We start from the raw sequence: 21,869 nt of genomic DNA, 5'->3' as shown, positions 1-21,869 counted from the left end.
CCGCGGGCGGAGGAGCGGGGCCCGGTCACGTGCGCGGAAGCCTTTCCCCCCTCCCCGCCGCCGCTCCACGCCCCCCGCTCCCCGCCCCGCGCATGCGCAGTGAGGGGCCCGGGGGGCGGCCCCGGGGCAGGGCCGGGAGGAGGGGGCGGGCGGAGGGGAGGCGCCCGCGGCCGGTAAGGGGCAGGGGGGCCTGGGGGCTGCGGTACGGCGGGTCTGGGGGCCCGGGGAGGGCTTGGGGGTCCTGGGGAGGGTTTCGGGGGTCCCGGGAAGGGTTTGGGGGTCTCGGGGGGTCTCTGTGGGGGGACACGAGGGGTCCCGGGGGGGGTTTGGGGTCCCTGTGTGGGGCCCCGGTGGGGTCTGTGGGGGGCCTGGGGTCCTGTGGGGGGTCCCTGTGGGGTCCCTGTGGGGTTTGGAGTCTCGGTGTGGGGTCTCTGGGGGGTTTAGGGTCCCTGTATGGGGTCCCCGGGGGTCCCTGGGGGTCCCTGTATGGTCTGAGGTTCCAGACTGGGGCCCACGGGGGTCCCCATGGGGTCTGGGGTGCTGTGTGGGGTCCTTGTGGGGTCTGAGGTCCCTGTGTGAGAGTCCTGGGGGTTCCTGGAGGGTCTGGGGTCCCAGTATGGGGCCACTGGGGGTATTGGGGGGGGGTCTGAGGTTGCTGTGTGGGGCCCTTGAGGGGCTTGGGGTCCCTGTGGGGGGCCCCGGTGGGGTTTGGGGGGGCCTGGGGGCTTTGGAGTCACGGTGTGGGGTCTCTGTAGGGTCTAGGGTCTCCGGGAGTCTCTGGGGGGTCTGGGGTCCCTGTATGGTCTGAGGTCCCAGTATAGGGCTGCTGTGAGTCCCCGGGAGGTCTGGGGTGCCTGTATGAGGGTTCTGGGGGTTCCTGGAGGGTCTGGGGTCCCAGTATGGGGCCACCGGGGGACCTGTGGGGTCTGGGTTTCCTGTGGGGGGTCCCAGGGGGAGTATGGGGTCCCTGTGTGGGGCCCTGGTGGGATCTCTGGGGAGTCTGGGGTCTCGGGTCCCTGTGTTATGCCACCAGGGGTCCCTGGGTTGTCTAGTGTCCCTGTATGGGGTCCCCGGGGGTCCCTGTGGGGTCTGGGAACCATGTGCAGGGTTCCTGTGTGGGGCCCCTGTGGGGCCTGGGGTCTCTGTATGGGACCACTGGGGATCCCTGTGGGGTCTGGGGTTCCTGTGTGGGGCCACTGGGGGTCTGTGGGGAGGGGGCTTGGGGTCCCTGTGTGGGACCCCTGGGGGAGTTGGGGTCCCTGTGTGGGACTATTGGGGTCTCTATGGGGTCTGGGGGCCGGTGGCATTCCCAGGTCCCCCCTCGGTGCGTGTCGCTGCCTCGCTCCCGGGGCTCTGCCGGGCGGTGCAGGCTCCCCAAACACTCGGGCATTAAAAGCCCTGGTGCAGGGTGCAGGTAGCTCGGTGCCTCGTGTCTGTGGGGCTGCTGCCGGCCGCCTGCTGTTTTTTTTTCTGTCCCTGGGGTCGTTTGGGGAGGCCGGGGGCTGCCCGAGCCTGCCCCACGCAGCCCTGTGGCCCTGAGGGGGAGAGGCGAGGTATGAGAGCGTCCCGGGGGCAGGCAGGCTTCCTCCTGCGGTCTGAAACCTCCCTCTGGCCGCTCGGGACATCGCGTGCTGGGGCAGGGCAGGGCCCTGGGGTGTTCCTTTTAACTGGTTTTAACGGGGCAGGGAAATCCTCGTGGTGCTGGGCCGGCTGCGGCTGTCCTGTGTTGAAAGACAAGAGTGTCGAAATTACCTCGTGAGTTCCCCTCCTTCTGGCAAAGGTGACCCAACTTTGTGCTTTGTGTTTTATTTTCCCCCTAGGTAAAAGGCAACAGAAGCTGAGAACGCCCTCCTCGAGCTGCTCCCCTCGCCATGGCCGGCGGCATTACGGACACGGGGGAGCTCTACTCGCCTTACGTAAGTCCTTCGGGCCCAGCGCCTGGCTCTGTACTCAGAAGTCTTCTCAAAATCCTCTTCTTTCAGCTTGTGTTGTCATTTCCCACTTCCCCGTGCACGTAACCGCAGTGTTTCAAGAGTTGCCGTAGGTCAAAGGCTGCTTCAAAACGCTTCGTGCTGGTAGCTCTTTCTTTTTACATCGCACGTTCCTTCATGTGCTGGAAAGGATGGCGTCTGCTTAAGGTAGAGTTCCTTAAAATGTGCTAAGAAAAGCTTCGTGTCCGACACCAGCTCTTACATCCTTCTACCTGTTGCTCTTAAACTTCAGCGTTTTCAACAGCACAAATTGTCATGTGAAGCTCACTTAAACAGGGAAAATTGCCATGTGGAAATTGGGCTTTTTTTTTTTCTTTTAAGAAATTCAGAGGAAAATCATATGTAAAAGAAAAGCTACGAATAAGTCATCTTCAGTTACTTATTTTAACCTTTAACCTTTATTTTAACCTGGTTTTGATAGTCACAAGTGTACATAAAGCGTCAGCTCTTAGATCAGTGCTTTGCAAACAATATTCCCCCAAAACCCCGCAGATGACTAAAAGACCCAGAACTGAATTCTACGGGTCAGCTTTCAGATGTTCAGAAACTTTCATCCCCCTGTTAATGATTGAATTTAGACTCACTGGATCTCAGACCCCAGAAATGGGCCACGACTGAGAAAATAGAGAATAAGTCGGTAACTGGGGGGTTCTGGGCCCTACAGAATTAGTGTCACATTTCTGTTGGTGTGGCAGGAATATCCTAGAGTCTCATCTCAAAGTCTAGAGCGCTCTCTCCTCTTTGCCTGAAGACGTCCAGCCAGGCTGAATGCACGAGCACCGTTCTCATCTCAGCCTGCTTGACCGCAGCCAAGGAAAATCACTTGAGTGCTTTATTTTGAAGAGTCCTTCACTGAAGTGAGTCATGGCCCTGGGCACTCGAGCAGGAGGTGTGCTCGGGGAGCGGCAGCTGTGCCAGCCGAGTGAAAAGAACTTTTCCTGTGAGCTGCGGTGGCTGACTTGTCCTGGGAGAACCATCAGAAGATGAAATTGCTCTGCTTATGTTAGTGAATGTAGGGCGGGACAGCGTGCGGGGGCTCTGGGGAATAGTTCTGGTGTCAATTCCTTCACGCTTAGAAAAATGTACTCAGACATTGCTCTTACTGGCTCTCCTCTAGGGAGAGACTGACCTATATTAGGAAAAAAAGATAGAAAACAGCAGCAACAATGAACTTTGGGGCAGTCTTTGTGAGTTCAGCTAAATTTGCAGTCTGGGGGTGCTGTCCAGGTGCTCTTTGCCCTGGGCCAAAAAAAAAAAAAGGTGGTTGCTTTAAAGGATAAAATCCTTCCCCTTCCTGAAGTGAAATAGCTTTTCCAGAGTGCTGAGTTGCTTGCTGGTAGAATGGCAAGCAGGCTTTGGATTACAGTTCTCTTTGGATGTTTCCTGCTCGCTTAAGAATAATGAAGGGTGAGACATCCTGGAAGGGAACTCCTGTAGGGAGTCCTGAGTACTTAGGTCAGAAAATAACGAGAGACCCAAACCCACATTGTAAACAATTCTGGTAGAAGCAAATGGATGTTAAAGCACACAAAGCTCACATCCTTTTTAACTTTGAAAGTTAGAAGGAAACAATATTTTTAAATAATAGGAAAAATGGGGAAGGGATTACATTTTTGTCATGAAAAATGAGCTGTAACTTGCTTTGTTCTCTGGTTATCAGGCTCCCAGGAATTTTGTCTGTAACGTGGGCTTGCTCCCACCCTGCTTGCTCACAAAGGTTGCCGTCTCCATTCGAATTAGCATGCACATGAGGGGGTTTGGGTGATCTCTGGCAAAGCTGCGAACTCACGCTGGATTCTGTGGATGTTGCAGGTTGGTCTGGTTTACATGTTCAACCTCATCGTCGGGACAGGAGCTCTAACCATGCCCAAGGCGTTTGCGACAGCGGGGTGGCTGGTCAGCCTCGTTCTCCTCATGTTCCTGGGCTTTATGAGGTAGGATATGGGTTTGTGTCCTCAGGAGAGGGGGGGTGCTCTGTTCAGGAGCCCTGAGATCAGTGCTGAGGCTTGGGCTGCTGCCTGAGACCTTGGGGCAGGTCTCATGACTTCAGAGCTGGTTTGCCACGAGTTTTTGCTCAGCTGCCTGTGCCCCTGCTGGAGCAGCAGGTGGAGCTGAAGGCTGCCGATAGAGCAGCGATGTCCAGGCAGCCTGAGATTCTCCAGTTGCTGACAGAACTGTCATCTTCCCGACAAGCCATGTATCCCTGCTCGTTTCTTGCCTGGTTTGCAAATAAATAAGAATAAAACTCCCCTCCTGCTGTTGGTAAGAACAGAATTGAGACGTTTTTTTGTGGATAACTAGTTCTGAACGTGCCTTTGATGTGAAGGCAGTGCTTTTCAGACCTGTTAGCTGCTGCTGAACAGGGGTAGCCATGCTCAGTACTGACTGTAGTGATACTTCTAAATTCCCCACCTTGAAGCCGTGTGCTTCAGAGGCTTGATTGAATTATCAGTTGTGGCAGCACCAGTATCGGAGCTTTGTGAGCACTCATAGATATGTTTCAAAACACAAATGTGGCACGTGAGATGCTACCAGCAGGGAGTCTGCCAAGGTCAGCAGAGGAGCACAAGTTTCCAAACCTGGGTGCCACAACCAGACCCAACTGAAAACAGAGCCTGAAGTATTCAGTGCCCCAGGAGCTGCGTTGCTTTTGTCCCAGCCCTGGTGCTTGGCTTCCTCCTGCCCTCTGGGCAGTGACCCTTCAGTAAGAATCCGTGCAGGAATTGCTACGTGGGCCTCAGAACAGGGCTGCTTGCTTTTATTCTAGCAAAATTAATCTCTTGCTTGATCTTGATAAATGAGCCCAATTCCTGAAACAGGGAAGCCACTCTAATGCCTTAACTAAGATTGATTTGAAGGTTTTTTTTTAATTACAGGGCTGTTTAGCTGAGATAACGATGTGCTTTCCATAGGAGCATCAGTGACTACCTGTCCCCTGGCCAGCTTTTCCCATGGCCTCCAGCAAAGCGTGTTTGCATATAGATGTGATCTGCCCCTCTGCCTTGTTCTGCTTTGTTTCTAATGCCATTTGTAAGAGTCTTTAGGGCAGCAGAGTACCTTTGCCACAGGCTGTAATGGACAAACTTCAAACAGGACTGTGCTACTCCAGGCTTCCTTCTTCCTTTCAGGGCCCAGCTTTCTAACAAGGGGGAAACTCCTCTTGTCTTCCCAAACCCTCCAAACTACTAGCAAGGTGTTTTCCAGCTACCTAATGTCTCCTCATCCCTGAAGGCATGCGTATTTTTACTGCATTTTGTTCTCTGCTTGAACACCTCCATCTCAGGAGCAGAAGAAGGCAGCAGTGTGCTGAGCAGAAACTATGAAATAGGCGGGGGGGAGGGTGCAAAGGTGGTGAAAGCAGTTCTGTTTGGTTGGTGTTTGCCCCTACAAATAGTAAGGATAATTCTCCATGTATCTTAAGCAACAATGCTTGACTGCTGTTGATATTAACTGGATTTTTCTCCCCAGCTATATGACTACCACGTTCGTGGTGGAGGCCATGGCTGCTGCAAATGCCCAGCTGCGATGGAAGAGAATGGAAAAACGCAAGGTTGGTGTGGGGTGTCATTTTCCATTTTCTGCTGTTTTTATCACACGAGGCTCACCTGAGATTTCTGTCTTTGCCTTGCCTCATTAATAACTAATAAAGGAATAGATTTCTACTCTACGGAACTTGGCCACGTAAAATATGACTTTTAGTTCCCTGTGGGGTTGCTCGTTAAAGACTGGATTTTTTGCTTCAGCTTTGAAAAATCTCTTGTGCTGCTTACATTTTTTTTACTGGATGTGCTCTCCTTGCCCTGAAGCGTTGCTCAGCGAGTGTGGAGAGGTGGCAGGCAATAGATCGGTGCCATTTGGAGTGTGCCAGGTTCTATAAATCCTCGCGGATCTCAGGTCACTTAACTGGGACAGGCAGGAATGTCCTTGCTGCTGGTCAGGATGTGTCCCGGGGAGTGGACAGTCCTGAAGTATGTCCTTGCTGGAAAATTTGCTTGTGGCTTTTTTGGATCCTGGCTTCAGTGGCTTTTCTGGATCAGTGTGAGGTATGGTTGTTTGCACTGATTTAGATCCCTGCCTGTATGTTATTGGGCTGGAGTTACGAGATCCCATAGCCAGACAGAAAAGAAATGGCCAATAAAAACACTAAGATTTCTTTTCCCAGTTCTGTAACCCTGTAGATCTACCAGGCACTTGAGCCACAATTTTCTTGTGCCAGGTATCCCTGTGTGAATCGGACACTTGCTGTATGACCTGCTAAGAGCAGAGCCTGGCACTCACCTCAGTTTGCTCTGCTGGTGCCCTTTTCTGCTCTACAGTGTCTCAAGCTTGGGCCAAGGGCTCCCAGTATCGCCCCTGCTTGGTAGCCTGTCCTGCCCAGCCCTGCATGGGATCTACCTCTGAGGTGCTGGAAGTGAGACCGTGGTGCTGTAGGTAGTGGAAATCTGAGCAGTGGTCTGGCCTTTTCTTCCAGGAGGATGATGAGGATGAGGATTCTTCCTCTGGAGTATCTGACAGTGACGTTCTCCTCCAAGACGGCTATGAGCGAGCAGAGACACGACCTATCCTGTCAGTTCGTAAGTATCTCAGCTTTCCCTGAGACTTTTTCTCTGCAGGCAGCATTCCTGTGAGCCCCAGTAAGCAGAGCAGGACTCTGCTGTCCATTTTGCCCTTAATTTCACATTTGCATCCCGAAGACCTTAGCACTTGTGAGATAAGGCTCATTGAGAATTCAGTTTACCTTCTGCAGGCTGATAAACATCTCTTCCCTCTAGGTCACTAAGATGAGAATACCTTATTTTGAAAACACTTTAAACTAACTTCAGCAGCGTGATTGGACCCATGACGCTGCAGCTGTGGAGTGGTAGATAGTACATAGTGTCCTTCAGGCTGCTGCTGGAGTTTCGTGGGTGTTTTCAGATAGTCTGGCCTCTTGGTTTACTTGAGGAACTGGTTGAAACCTCCTTGTTTTCAATTTGCAGAGAGACGTGGCTCACCCAATATCTTTGAAATCACTGAAAGGGTGGAAATGGGCCAGATGGCTTCCATGTTCTTCAATAAAGGTAAGTGATTCATGCGTTTAAAGTCCTCACAGTCCTGCTGCGTACTGTGTGTGTGTCTGTCGGTAAGTCTGAGTGCTTCTCAGTGTGGGTTTGTGTCCTGAGTTTGTGATGGTTCCATCCAAGTATCCATCCCTCTGTGCAGTGTTCCTCCAAAGCAGAATATTTGTGGGCCAGAACCTGCATGAAGGGGGGGGTGCTGTGGTGGTGTGGCCAAAAATACCAGCTGTGGGTATTGGCTGACACAGGTAAGCTTAAGTCAGTGCCTCTTCTGACTGGTTTTAACCTAACCCTGTACTGAGTCTGTCCTCTGACCTCTGCTCTTTGCAGTGTTGGAGCCCAGCTGTGGAGTTTACTGGTTCCACCTTGGCAGCATTTGAGAATAAAACTTTTTTTTTTTTTTTTTCCTGAACCCTGTAAGTGTCAGTCTGAAGGGGAGAGGCTTTGGGGAGAGTTCCTGAGAGCTGTATGTGTCGGGGTGGGGGTCAGCTGCTAGGACATGGAACTACTGAATAAAAAAGGGTCCCTGGTGAGCATCTGGTAGGCAGATGTTTTATCTTTTTGCTGTTAAGTGTCTTTTGTTGTATGTCAGGGAACGAGCCTGTAGCTATACTGCAATAAAGCCATGGCTGCATACAATAGAAACCCAAGTTCTGATGTTAGGCGTTCTGAAGCTGGGTGAGGAGTACATTTGAAATGCTGAGCAGAGCCAGAAAATCATCAGACACCATGGTTGTGCAATTTTGAGCCTGTCAGGCCCCATTTCTTGTGGACAGCGACGTTTTCTCTTGTTCGCTAGCCACCTTAGGAAGATGTGATGGGCTGTTTTTTTCCACTACATTACATCAGCTTTATGCCATTCTGAGACTGCCTCTGAAGGACAGCTGGGCTTAAAGAGTGAAGATTGTTTCAACTGTGTTATTGCTGATTTTAAAGTCCAGTTGAAAAAAAAAAAAAGCTTGATTTCCCTATATGCCCCATGTGGGTCTTTGTAGACGTCAAACATTCAGGGGTGTCTAAATCCACATTGAATCAGGCGGCCACTTTTCGGAGTCGAGAGGAGAGGTGACTTGGCTGTGTGCTGGAGACCCAGAAACATCTCGTTCCTCCTCTCGTCTGTTGCTTTGAGATGCTCTGACTTTAGGCAAGCTTTTTGTCTGTGTTCTTTGCCGTCTGTAACACTCTGTGGATGCTTCCTTAGCTCTCAGTATTCCTCTGAGGAGTAATATTGGGATGTTGCTTTGATAGCAAGCCCTGGACACCATGGCTTAGCAGTATCATTGAGGATTTAGGCAGGGAGTCCTGCTCTGCTGCATGTGGACTGGGGGAACGTGCAGACAAGCCTCAGAAGGGCTCTTTTTTCATGTACTTCCCAGGAAGGTGGTGATAACCCCTCAGGTGTTGAGCAGTTGCCTTCTAGAAGGCTTCTCTGCCTCGGTGCCAGCTGCTGCTCAGCCAGTAGAGGGTGCTGGAAATGCAGCTCCTCTGGTGCTGGTGGGAGGTTTCCCCGCGAGGTGATATTAACTGCTTAGCATTCTGAATCTTAATCCCCCTTCTTAATGTTGTTTTAGCCAGAGTTATCTGATTTCTGTGTCAGGGATCCTCCCCCGGGCTGACTCAAGCCAGTGCCAAGGGATAAATCAGCGGGGAGTCAGCGGGAACAGCTGCAGGCTGGAAACAACTGCCGAGGGATGAGCCCAAAGGTACGCGGAGCAAAGGGGCTGGGGCAGCTGTAGCCCACCTGCTGCTCTCCCCTGCTCTGTACTCAGCAGCAAGGAGCTGGTGCTGAGTCCTCGTTCAGACACGCTCAGGTCTGCCGAGCGTTTGCAGAGAGCAGGCGAGGTGCCTCCTGCAGATCCCGGCTGAAGTTCTGGTGCTGACAGATGCACAGAGAGGCCGTGGCTGAGGGCAGTTGCTCAGTGACCCCTTCCTGCAGCCTGGTGCTGAGAAACTGGGTCATGCTAGGGAAGTCCTGGCTCCAAGCACCACCCTCTGCTGTTTCACAGCTAGCAAGTGTCTGGGTGGGTTTTGCTCACTCTATAGGAAGCGTGGATCCAAAACCAAGGTGTCTGAGCTCTTTACAGCCTTCAGAGGGAAGGCTGGTGAAGGCTTTGTAACAGACCTTAAAGCCTCCGAGACCTAGGGAGTTCTCTGCTCTTTTCTCTTAACTTTTTTTTACTTAAACAATCTGACAGGAGTTGAGTCTGCAGTCCTGGGAGGTAAGGCGAGGATAAATCTCCATCTCAGACCGTCTGCTTTCTTCAAGGGAGGTGGCTTAGGCTTAGGCTGTGGTAGGCCTGTATGCTCTGTCAAAAAAGCTGGCTCTGAAGAGCTGCTTTTTTTTTAATTTGCAATGTTGGGTGCTTTCTTTTGGGACCGAGCAGTCATTTGTTGCAGTAATGGAGTCTGGGCACATCTGTCATGCTGTCCCCCCACAGGAAGCCATTGATTTTCCCATTTTTGTCCAGTAATGAAAATATTGATCAGGGAGGATCAGTAGCAGCTTGTAAAAGAACTGGCAGCAGTAGGTTCTGGTTTGGGGATCTACATCTAAGTCTGTCGAATGCTTAGTGGATTTTGCAGCTTCTGTCCTACATCAGATATTTGTTATAATACTCAACCCATTTTAACAGGGAATTGGAGAAAACTGGTAGGGAGTTTGCTGTTGTCTTCAGGATGATGCAGACTCCTTAGCTGTGTGGTCATCTTAAATCTTTCACAGAGGGGGGGAAAAATAAGGGACCTATAAGAAATTTTCAGGCTGTTTCTGGAGGGGCTGACGTTCTCCATTTATTTATTCAAACAAACCAGGAACAACCCTCGTGTATTGGCTTAGAGCTTTATAGGAGCAGGGAAGTCTCCGTGCTGCTTCCCCACACAGCCCTTTTTGTAGAAACGTTTTCTGCTAAGTAGGCTGAGCACATTGAGTAATTTATTTAACACGAGTGGAATGCCTGTTAACGTCTCCTGACATGCAGGGATCCAGGGACAATGTGATGCTGAAACTTGAGTGCAACCAAGTGCTGTGGAAATATTAATCCCTGTTCCTGCAGTAATGACGTTTTTATTTGATAGCTGTCATATGAGTCTCAGAGAGGTGAATTGATTTGCCCAAGCTGCATTAGGATTAAGCATCAAGTGGTATCACAACTGGGAAGTATGGACAGGTTCCCTGAGCAGCTTTCCTTCAGTATTTGCTTCCTAAATGAAACAAATTCGAGGCTTCTTTTTGTAGCTCACCTGTTTCTGAACTGAAATATGTTCCAGTTTGGTTTTTGTTGGTGAGATTTATGCCAGCTCTCTGGGAAGACGAGAATCCCAGGGTCTCATCAATCATCTCTTTATTCCTGCTGGTTTCAGCCCTCTGCAGCAGTGTCTTCCTGAGCCCAAGAAAGGCTGTTTTGTGCACCCAGACTGCTTGAGTAAGACGTTTCTAATCTCATAGCTGAAGGCAGAGCAAACTTAAGAAATAAACAAACCACAGAAGAAAACATTTGGGGACAGGAACAGCATTCATTGTGGCACTAGGGTGTAGTAGGGCTGCAGAAACAGTTTTAAAGCTTTGCAAGTTTGAATCTTGCCTCGGGATGCTGATGTTTAGGAATATCCCAAATGGCTTCACCTCAGCCGTGTGGAACTGGATCTCTGCAGGGCTAAATTCTCACTGCGAAGGTCCTGCAGGTTTGAATAGGCAGGGTACTAACAGCTCTTGTTTCTTCACTGTACTGTTCATCAAGCTGCGTTCACACCAGGTCTGTCACCACCAGCTAGTGTGCCTGTGACTCTTCCAGGTTGTCAGCTTCATCTGATAGTTCAATTACGTGAGAGCTGTGGGCCTGGAGCAGCGTCTGGAGGATGGGTGTAAGCTTTGAGTGCCTGGTGTGAAGGGATTTCAGGAGGCAGAGCTGAGCTCTGAGGCCTCGTGTCCCATCACTTCCCGTGCTGTAACTGTCCCCTAACCTGCTGGTGTGACCCTTCTGTGCAGTTTTCTGCAGAAAATGTAAACTATGGAAAGAAATGGTGTGTGTTTTTTTTTTTTTAAGATGTTGAAAAACATCTTAATTAATGTGAATTTTTGAGTTAGAGTGCAGAGTTCAAGAATCCCTAATACTTCTCTTTCTTGCAGTGGGTGTCAACCTCTTCTACTTCTGCATAATTATCTACCTCTATGGGGACCTGGCAATCTACGCAGCAGCTGTGCCGGTCTCTCTCATGCAAGTGACCTGGTAAGTGTGCTTACTGCTGGGCACTTACGTGCTAACAGGGACGAGGGCAGGTTTGGGGGCTTGATGGGGTGATAAGTCTGACTGGGTTCAGCTCTCCTTCCTGAAGACAAGCGGAGAAATGACTCAAGGACATCTCAGTGCTTGTGCGTGGGAAGGTGAAGTTGTTCTGTATTCCCCACCCAAGTGCCTGCTGCAGGCTAAGCTGTTGTTGGATGCCTGAAAAGTGCCTGACCTGATTTCAGGTAAGTCCCTGGGTGTAAAGTACTTCAGCTTCACCTTGCAGGCATGGGGCTCGTTGCTCACTGGTTTGAATGCCATCCCCTGTGCAGTATCTTAGCTTCTATCTCTAGATAAGAGCTGGGAGGTGTGGTGCTTATCAAGCTTGTGACCTGCGAGTGGTGACACTACTTTGTGTTTACCTGATGAGCTCTGGGCTTGAGACAAGTTCCTTCCTAAAGAAATAGTTAGTGAAAGACTGGTTTGCTTGGGGCTGGGCTGGGCTGCACTCATGCTCAAAGCTTCAGGATGGAAAACTGCGGTGTTCCATCTATGACTCTAAACTTGCTGGTCTAATGACCAGATTGTAACCGGGTAATCAAATAATTTGTCTTCAAATGCATGGTCTTCAGTCAGCCTCTGACCATTGCTCTTCCTTGAACACAGGAGAGGGGAAGACATCTGCTGGGAGCTGATCACTCTCTTCTTTCTCCCTCCTTCTTTCCTAGCAGTGCTATTGGCAACCATTCTTGCAGCGTGGGAGATGGCACGAAGTACAACGATACAGACAAGTGCTGGGGGCCCATTCGAAGGATTGATGCTTACAGACTGTATCTGGTGAGTTTCTCAAACTGGAATGACCTTTATTTTACTTGCCCTGCCTTCTGGTGAGTGGGAGTTTTTCCCTATAGAGGAAACACGGTGTAAGTGAACAACAGGGATGTGAAGCTTTCAATTCAGGCTGACCTTGTTAGCCAAATGCCTGTTTTCCAGCACTGGTGACATGTCTTTGTTTCAGTTTGGTGGCCATCAGAATAATCCTGATCTCAAGTTTAAGCAGATATGTCCTTGTTGCGTAGTTCTATTTTACTTAAGCAGGTGATGGGTCCATGACAGGTTTTCTCTAGTGTTTGGCTGAAGTAATTGTCACTTGGAGATAATTGTTCTCAATACACTCAAGCATATTAAGCTCTCTTGAGTGCGTTCTTTATATGAATAAAATTGTTTATGCTACAGTAGAATCTGCTTTTTTGAAAGATGATGGAAACAGACCGCTTAACATCAGCGCTGTACGCTGCTTTAGTAATAGCTTGCTGTCTACTTTGTGACTGTCTATTGCATCTATTAGTGTGCTTTGGTTCTGCTGTGAAACCAAGGTTTCCTCATGGGATGATAAACACTGCTGCTCCTGAGCTTGGTGAGAGTCGAGCACTTGTACCTGGAGGTAATTGTTAGCAGGGCAAAACGAGGAGGTATGTAAGTACTGCATCGTGGGGATTTGGGGCAGTGACGGTAAAGATCTCGGTGAGTTTTAAGAAAAAAAAGTGATGAGGCTCTGGAGGTGCCCATGTGTGAGTGGAGAAACCCATGAGTAAAACCTGCTTGAAGTCATTTTGTGGTTGGTACATCCTGGATGTGCAGGAGATCACATCTGAGTGCATTTGTTCCATTACTGCAAAAGAAAGAGCTGGGCCTCAGGAATATTAGTGAATGTCAAAGCCTAGTTAATTATTTAGGAGAAATATTATTGCTTTATTAAATTGTCTTGGTCTGTTTCTTTAAAATTTCCACAAGATTGAGGACTTCTTCCCTGAATTTCAATAACTCTGCCTTACCCAGCAGAAGGAGCTAGTCAGAACAGCAGACATGCATTAATTACTGCCTGTGTCTCTCGGATATTGTGTCTATAATTCATGAAGATAATTGTTAGGACTTGAGGGGAAGAAAAAAAAAAACACAAAACTGTAAGCATTAGACTTGCTGTCTGTGTATACAACCCTCAGAGGTGCTTTTTCCTTCTGCTTGTCTCTCGTGGATCTGGAGAATAAATATCTGCGAAGTCTTTGGTAGTGGTTAATCCTGCCCTGCCTGGTAATTGAGAGGAGGGTTTCAGTGCTTTCCTGTGCTCCTCCCTACAAGCAGGGAGGGATTGCTTGTGGGAAGACACGTGTCTGTGGTGGATTACTGGGGGAAGGAAGCGTCCCACAGTCGTGTTCAGGAGACTCCTGAGTGTCAGCATTCCCTCTGAGTTGTGGCTTTGAGGCCTCTGATGTTCCATTAATACAGAAGCAAATTGGGGCTTGTCCAACATCCAGCCCTGGTCCTACTCCCTGCTTGATCTGTGCGCCTTTTTCTCTAGAAAACAAAAATTGTGATGGTTTCCCTAGGGAGGGAGAGGAGATGTAATCGTTCACGAGACATTAAGACCCACAGCACTGGCACTGCCTTTGGACTGCCTCCGAAGGGATTAGGCCAGTTAATACTTTTCTCCTCCTGTCCTATTTGTAATGTGGAAAACTAATGACCAGTCGTTACAAATCATAAATTCTTGAAGAGAAGCGTGGGGATAGGATGGGTAGGAAGCATCTTGATTTTTGAGCGAAAAATTAATAGCAAAACAGCTTTTATGTTGTCCACCAAATTGTTACAAATGTTTTGCTATAGCTATCATAGGAAACGTAAGCTTCTCTTGAAGTTGCAGTTGAGATATTTTAGGAGTGAAGAGACTTTGTAATTTGCTAGGTTGTTGTGGCTTAAGCACTTGATAAGCACCGAAGCTTTCTGCTGTAGGAAGATTCACCCCCCTTTAGGAGGCTTGCATAAATGAGAGGACTTGATGCAGTCAGACGTAAATGTCAGCCTCCGCTTCCAGAAAAGCACGGTGCAGGGCATGGGGTGCTGTGTCTGTACCAGATTATTTCTAATTTGCTCATCTTTCCCTGGACCAGGGTCATCAAGCTTCTGGTTATTGAACACGATGCTGCCAGAATTACGGAGCATTTATTTGAAGCTTAATCTGAGTGGTGTAACACAACCCAGGTACGAGGAGCATTTGCTGCTCCGTTGCCCTGGCAGGGGTCTGGCAGGTATTTCTTGGTATTTCTTGGTATTTCCTGGACATATCACCAAGGCTCTGGAGCACTCTCAGCATTGGGAAGTGTAGCTCTATGAATTTTGTCTTAGCTTCTTGTGTATGTGGGGTCATGGACACGCAGGAAAAGCTAGAATGTGTCTGGCTGAAAGGGAAAAGACCTCAGAAGATTGAGGAGGGGTGAGATGCATTTTACCCTTTAGAAGGGTTGCTCTGTTTTCTTGTTTTTCTTCTCAAATTTTCTTCTGTTTAAATTCTTTCCTGTTGGAATAATTCTGGTTCCACGTGTCAGTGGACAAGCAAGGTCTCATTCTGCCGGAGAAGTTCCCCTGTGGCAAGGGGACAGATGGACACTGCGATCCCAAAAGAAAGCAGCTGAGGTTTCGGGTCAGTCCTTGTGTCCTAGATGTCTGCCTCTAGTCCTCTCACCTTGTCTTGGGATGTTATTTAGGTTTTGAGTGGTTTTTAGGAGCACGATGGAGGAACGTAAGCAGAATCTCGTCCCTGTTCCCCATGAAGCAGGTCACTGGATGTAGTTGTAGCTCTTCCTCTGTGCGTGGCCCCACAGAAGGCCTTTTTTGGACTAGCAGGGTGAGCACAGTCTATTTGAGGTTTTTGGAGAAAACGATGCCAATGGGAGCTCTCCTGTGCCAAGTGCCACCAGTCTGCCAAGGGCTGGTCCTGCCCTCATCCTGTTGACTCTTTCTCTCCCGGTGCTGTCGTCTTTTCAGCAAAAAACATGGACCCTTCAGCTAGGGGCAAGAGGAAGAATGACTGATGTATAAATCCTATTTCATGGTTTGTTGTCCCAAAAAGCCTCTGGAAGCTGTCTCGGCTCTGATCACCGTTAATAGGAGCTGAAGACTATGAACATAATGAGAATATTTAGACAGATTAAATCCTCCTCTTGAGACCTGCTCATCTGCGCGGCGTCTTTATTGCTGCTCCAGATTTCCTCAGCTCCGTGTGACTGCGGAGTCCTGGGGGACTGCTGGGCCCCTCTTAACCTGTGTCTGAACAAATGGCCATCTCGCCTCTGGTTTGTAAATTGCCTTGGAAAATAAGGGCTTGCAAAGTAAACAAGTGCAGGAGATACCGAGCTGAGTGTTTGCTCGTGTCCCATCTCTTGCTGCTCATGTTTGCCTTCTCGTTTTGGGCAGCAGCAGCCTGGGAGGCTTTGCAAGGCAGAGCCCTCACGGGGTGAATCGGCCGGGAGAAGGGTTTGTGTCAGCCGGCCCAGCGACCTTGGTGAAGGCGAGCACTGATCACAGCTCAGGCAGATCGATGGCTTTGTGTCTCTGCACATCAGTCACGGCGCTGTCACGGCCTCGACAGCCAGAGTGAGTCCCGAGTCCCCTGGCCGTTCTGGTGGCGGTGCTGAGGACAGGGTTTGGGATTTTGGGCGTGCTGCCTTCACACCTGAAAGCTTTGTCACGGTCCCTGTGAGCTGAGCTGGATGTCCCGTGTAGGCCGAGGGAAGGGGCGGTGGGTTTAGGCCTCAGATCTCCCTTCAGGACACTGCCCGGTCCTCCTGCTCCCGTGTCACACCGAGGCAGAACCCTGACACCACAGGCCCTGTTTCTAGAAAGCAGACACGGAGATAAATAAGCCATTAAATCCTGGGGACCGGCGGCCGTGCGGTGTCTGATCCAAAACGCATCCAAGCCTGGCAAGTGTGGGGCTCCTCTGCTGCACCAGGGCAGCCGCGGAAGCCAAACCCTCCTCTCCTCCCAGCCCTGCTTTGCTGGCAGCTCGGGGCACGGCATCTTCCCTGAGCGGAAAGGAGATGGCTTTAATTCTCGGGGGAAGCTGTACGCCTTTCAGGGGGGAGAGGCACGGCTTCGGCAGCGTGTCGGAGCCCCCGGGTGCATCTGCTGGGGCAGGAAGGGCCGCGGCATCGGCACGGCCGGGCTCGCAGATGCTGCAGTGTCGCAGGCGGCCCAGCGGGTGCAGGCCGAGTGAGGAGGGGAGCGCAGATGGTTTAATGGAGATTATCCCAGTTGGAAACGTGCTTGTGCAGTGAATAAAACGAGCGGGCTCGCGGGCGCTTACCGGCCCTCTTCGGAGCGGGGGGGACGATGTCAGCCCAGCCTGACACTCTGATCAGAGCGGGGCCGGGCTGCGGGAGGCAGGCAGGGGGGACGAGGGGTAGCCTGAGGACACGGGCAATTGCTCGGTGCCAGCAGAACTGAATCGGCAAAGGGGAAGGCTGAACTGCTAAGTGTGGCTGGAGGGCCGTCTCCGTCTGCCTCGGCGTGGTGCTGCCTTCCTGGGCCCCCTCCGGCTGCAGCTCCTTGCTCTGTGCCTCCGGTGTGTGTGCTCTGCTGCACCCAGTGCTAGCTCCCCTGCACTGTGCAAAGGGACCCCTGATTTTTATTGTCTAAACAGTTATTTCTTTATAAAACCTCCCTAGTGCACATGAGGCTCATAGCTTCTCTTTCCACGTCGCCTTTTGGCCTCTGCTCTTTTTTCTCTTTAATTTTTACCTCCCAGCAGTTAGGAGAGGACCCCTCATGGCGATCCTTGAACATCCCTGCTTGATCTAAGCTCCCTCTGGCCAGTTGGGAGCTGGAGAAACAGAGCTGGAAGTGTGCTGCAAGTGGAGTACTTCTTCAAGGACACCTGGGCTCGATCCACATGTTCCCTCTGCAGCAAGTGCTTTTCCTGTCCTGCCTTCCTCATCTGTGCCCTGCAGCAGCATCCGGCAATAAATGGGTCACAGCTGCTCTCTCCTGGATATTTATTCTTACAGGTCTTGCTGTCTAGAGACCTTGAGAGCCGGTGGTGGTGCAGGTAGCTGCTTCGGCAGCAGGTGAGGCGTCTGGAGCATTGAGGGTTGATTTCACAGCACATCAATCAGGTTTGGGGCGTTTGCCTTGGGCTCCCCCGGTGAGCTGGGGGAAGGGAAGGAAGGCTGATGGAAGTTTCCCTGCTGGTGGGAAGTCATCTTGGTTAAACAAATCGCTTGAGCTGTAGCATTGTTGTGAGCTGGGCTACCAGAGCTTACAGTGAGGATGCAGCAGGACTGGGGCGCTGTGAACGTGTCACCTGAGAAGTTATTTGCGGTAAGACCTGGCCAGATTTACTGCATTATGTTCCCTACCACAAACACTAATATTTTTTTTTATTACAATACTGATACAGAAATGGCAGTCACACTCCTGGTTGTGCACTTGTTTCTGCCGTGCATAAATCCAGCTCGGGAAGCCCTGAGCACAGGGAAGCGCCTCCAAAGCACTCTGTGCCGTGCTGTTGCTGCAGGTACGGGCACCTGAGCTTTGGGCTGTTGCTGTGCTAGGAGAGGAATTAATACTGCATTAAGCACAGATATCAAGAGCCCTCACTGTTTGTTACAGGTGCCTCAAAAATTACAGCTCTGGCTGGCTAAAAGCCCAGTCTCGGGAGCTGATTGGAGTCTTCTCATGCCTCCCATCTAGTCTGCTTCCAAAAGCTGAGGTCAATTAAGTTGCTGCTTTGCTTTGAAGTAGCTGAAGAAGGACAGGAGCCAAGTCCGTTTAAAATAAATGGTGTCTGGGTGTGGGACAGGAAGGCAATTCTTAGCTGCTTTATTGTGGAACTAATAAGGTTGAAATTGGCGCACGGCCTTGTTAATATGGCATAAATCCTGTCTCCTTCATCCCGGTCCATTCTTCTTCTGTGGACTTGTCAATAAATTCTCTCAATTGCCCACTCATCATGCGCCTGCGACAGACAAACTGGCTGTTTCGGAGAGTTTCCCACATCCCTCGTGTTCCCTAATGCAAGGGGAACTTCAGATAATAACTGGCCTTGGAGGGAAGAGGCTTTCCTGGGCTGGCAGGAGTGGTGGAAAGGAGCGTGGTGTTGTGAAAGCGGAGCATAAACTTGTGCTGGTGACACAAGAGCTGCTGTGATTTTTAATTTTTTTTCCCCCTCTTGCCTTGTAACTGACTACATTTGGAATAAAAGAAATATTGGGCAGGAGGCGAGCCTCCTGCTGCTGGGGCTGGTGCGACGGGGAAGAAACTGCAAGAGCGTGGATTGAAGCAACTAACTTTGAAGGATTAGCTTGTCTCTTTTTCACAGGAAAATCGATAGTGCAGGGGACTGGAATGTGTTTTCTGCACAGAGCCGTCAGCTCGCTTCGTGGTGAGGAGCATTTTTTTCTTAAATGGGGCTTGAGTTATGCTGTCACTTGGACACCGAGCTGCCAGCACCAGGAGGAGCCCCGTGCCCCGTGTGCCTTCTGCACACCAGCCTCTTGCACACCTCAGTGCCCGGTGGGCTTACGGGCTGGGAAACCCTCCGAACACGTTGGGCAAAGACACAGCTCTAGGGAGCTCTGCTTTTGTGCACATCCTGCAGCTCTGAGCTCCCCAAAGCTGCTTTTTGGGCTCAAACCACAGCCCCTGCTGCCCGGCAGAGGTCCCTGGCCACGCTGCCTCCTTCCCAAGGGAAGCTGTCCTTCGGAGTAAGCTCGCTTCGGGCAGCAAGGCACCGAAGTGACATTGCTCTCTGGGGACTGGAGCCCAGGCTCTGCTAAATGGGGCAGGTGTCAGAACCGATAGCTGTTTGATCAGCAGCTCGCTGCCAGACTTGGGAAAATTGAAAAAGGGCCGCTTAAATTTTCCTTCCCGGGCAAGGCTGTTCGGGGAGATTCATTGATCGGTTGGTTTTGGAATGCTTTTGTAGAAAATAAGTTATAAACACATTTCCCCCGTGCGGTGTTGTTCTGTGCAATAGTGGTGACAGCATTGGAGAAAGAGTTGGAGGAGGCCTGGGAAGCCAGCTCAGCACTCCCCTGGGAGATTCAATGCCAGCCTTTTCCTCAGCGGTGTATTTTCCAGTGTTTTGTTCAGGGCTTTAACACCAAGCTTGTTTCTAAACAGAGCTCCAACCTTGCTGCTTGCCTGACTTCATCAACGTTTTCATCAAGCAAGGCAGCGCTCCTGATCTTTCTTCCCCTGAAATTTTCATTAATTCCTTCATATACAGACAGAAAAAGCACCAGGGCTGCGGAATGGCACGGTTGTGCCACTCCGAACATCACCGGAGGCTGCGGAGGGAAGAGCTCTGGCCAGAACGGCATCTCTTCAGGCTCCGAAATAAGTCTGCAACTTCTTAACATCCTCCTAAATTGCACTTTGTCTGGGTGAGATCACTGACGTGCGTGTCCAAAAATGTGGATTTTTGGACTACATCAGCAAATCCCACACGTGGCTCATGCTTCTGTAAGCAGGACTATAAATACAAATAATGCAGCTGGGGTTTATCTTGTAAGTTGAAGTCAGTGTAATGCTCTCAGGCAGAGCTGATCTCCGAAGCCTGTTGCACCAGCTCGCTGTGTGCTGCGCAGGCAGAGGCTGGGAGCAAGCAGGCTCCCTGCTCGCCCCCGGCAATGGGGCTTTTTTCTTGCTTTTGTGCTGCTGCAAAATAGCTAAAGGCTGGGACGTTTCCTTCCCCTCCAGGCAGCTCCTGCCTGACAATGCACAGAAGGGGATGATGCTGTCCCTGAAACTGCAGCTTGTAGGCAGCTGAAGGGTGGTGTGAAACTGAAATCTCAGGTGAGGTATTCACAGGTAGAAATATAGTTTTGGTTGCCAATACTCTGCCTTGAGAGGCTGTGAATATGCAAGAATTGGGGACAGTGTCTGTGTGCTAATGATTGTCCTCACACTTTATTGGCAGGACCTCATTAATTTCTTGCAGAATGCTAACAAACTGCACCGTGAGGAGGGCCAGCAACGACTCCAGGTGTCGGGAAGGATGAGGACCCTGTTTTGTAGCCTGGGGGAGGTCACAGCAAGCAGGTAGGGGCACTGCAGAGGGCTCTGCAGCCACCCTGCTGTCCTTCCCAGTGTCACAAACCACGGCGTGCTGCTCCTGCATCCATCCACTTTGCTGCCTCCCTCCTGCTTGCTCAGATGCAATTAGGAGATGCAGAGTAAGGGGGAGCCAGGGGTCAAGGAGGCGCTAAAGTGATTACAAGATGCTGCAAATGGTGGTGCCATAAATACTCCGGTGATGAAAAATGAGACGCCGGTCACCTCGGGGTTGCTGCCGGCCTCCAACTTTCTCTTGGTGTGAAAAATGATGATGGGAGTGCGCCTACCCCAGAGTGCGAGCTGGCTGTGATCCTGCACGCCCAGGTGTGCCAGGGACTGCAATCCTTGCGCCGAATGACTTTCTGAAGACACTTTGATATTGTTTTTCAGTTTAGGAGGAAGAACTGGTTTTCTAGGGCATTCTTTCCAAAGTGGGAAGTTCAGAGCCCTTCCTAAGAGGGGCCAGCTTCAGAAACAGGCTGCTGCCCCGGGTCGGGGTGGGGAGAGGAGGGCAGCACCTCCCAGTGCTGCTGTCTCCTGCACGTGAAGGCTGTTTGGTTGCCACTTGGTCCTTGGTGTAGGATGCCCAGCAGGATCACGGCTTGCAGTGAGGACAGCACGACACATCTGCTCGTTTTCTGGGTGGGCAAATGCGAGCTGTGTCAGCTGGTGCTGCCTAAAGCTTCTTTCAATCTCTAGGCTGTGCTCATACCCACTCAGCTACGTAGCTGTGAGGGTGCAGCCCCTTCTCTCCGTGTCCTGCCAAAGGTCTTCCTTTCTGGAGGTGCTCAGAGTGCTCCTCACTTCTGAGCAATCCGTGTTGTGTTGCTGGCTTATCTTTTTTTAATCTGTTTTCAGCCAACTTTAAGAGCTCCCTAATCACTTCTCGGCCGATATCTTGCTGCCTATCAGCACGGCCCCTGCTGCAGCCCTGCCTCCAGCTTTGAGTGGCTGTGCATCTTCAGCTTTTTATTTATTCAGCCCTCTGAAAAGCTCCTTCCTGACCAGTCAGCCCCTTTCCCTGTGTTTATATTTGTACTGCCCGCTGCAAGGGGTAAAGCCATAGCAAGGCAGGCTTGGACGGCAGCCCTCAGCGATGTGCCATCTGGCTCTTTAGCTGGAGATATGAGCTCATGCGAAGAGAAACGTGGCCCTGTCACGGCAGCAAAGGGGAGGAGAGATGGCAGAGGGGACACGTTGCTCGAGACCCTGTCCCCCTGATGGGTTTTAGGAAATCAGAGCCCAGGTGGGAGCAGTGGGGGTGCTGCTGGGAGGATTGCGGCTGCTGCGGTCTGCGCTGGGAGCAAAGCATCTCCCGGGGCTGGTGGGTGAAGCTGGAAGTAACTCAGTGTTTGCAAGCTCTGCTTCCTTTATTTCAGGGACAAACATTTCAAACAGGAGTGGGGAAGGCAGCGCAAATTTAACGCTTTTGCCCGAAGCCAGCCCTAAAGTATTCCCCGAGGCCGTGAGTAGTGACACCAGGTCATACAGAACAGATTGTCCCGGTAAGCAGCAGTCTGGTTCAGGCTTCCACCTAGGGATAAAAACCCCTAATCTGTGTCAGTGCAGGTAAATCCCTTGTTTTGGTGTTTTTTCGCCCAGATGTCCCTTTTGACATAGTCTAGAGGAGAGAAGCCAACGTGGTTAGCTAACACGGAGAGCAGCCAGGCCCTGGCGCTCGTGCCATCTTGCTCTCCTGCCAC

At 50.9% G+C, this 21,869-nt stretch overlaps 1 protein-coding gene across 7 annotated transcripts in view; it reads left to right on the top strand.

The window, feature by feature from the left end:
* Nucleotides 1-47: 47 nt before the first annotated feature.
* TMEM104 (transmembrane protein 104) overlaps nt 48-21,869 on the top strand; it is a 40,383-nt gene continuing 18,561 nt past the window's right edge. Inside the window, exons 1-8 of one of the 7 annotated variants that reach the window (XM_072025609.1) lie at nt 48-173; nt 1,821-1,916; nt 3,804-3,925; nt 5,460-5,541; nt 6,463-6,565; nt 6,971-7,051; nt 11,175-11,274; nt 12,000-12,108. In XM_072025609.1, coding sequence (XP_071881710.1) covers nt 1,872-1,916; nt 3,804-3,925; nt 5,460-5,541; nt 6,463-6,565; nt 6,971-7,051; nt 11,175-11,274; nt 12,000-12,108 — 642 coding nt within the window. In that variant the 5' untranslated portion in view covers nt 48-173; nt 1,821-1,871. Of the gene's footprint in view, nt 203-1,820; nt 1,917-3,803; nt 3,926-5,459; nt 5,542-6,462; nt 6,566-6,970; nt 7,052-11,174; nt 11,275-11,999; nt 12,109-21,869 lie in introns of all 7 variants that reach the window. The other 6 variants (XM_072025605.1, XM_038165347.2, XM_072025608.1 and 3 more) reach the window with 6 other exon arrangements.

The sequence above is a fragment of the Anas platyrhynchos genome, chromosome 19 (genome assembly GCF_047663525.1).
Source record: "Anas platyrhynchos isolate ZD024472 breed Pekin duck chromosome 19, IASCAAS_PekinDuck_T2T, whole genome shotgun sequence".
Classification (NCBI taxonomy): domain Eukaryota; kingdom Metazoa; phylum Chordata; class Aves; order Anseriformes; family Anatidae; genus Anas; species Anas platyrhynchos.
Note: the sequence above shows the minus strand (reverse complement) of the source record. Positions and strands in the feature narration are given on the sequence as shown.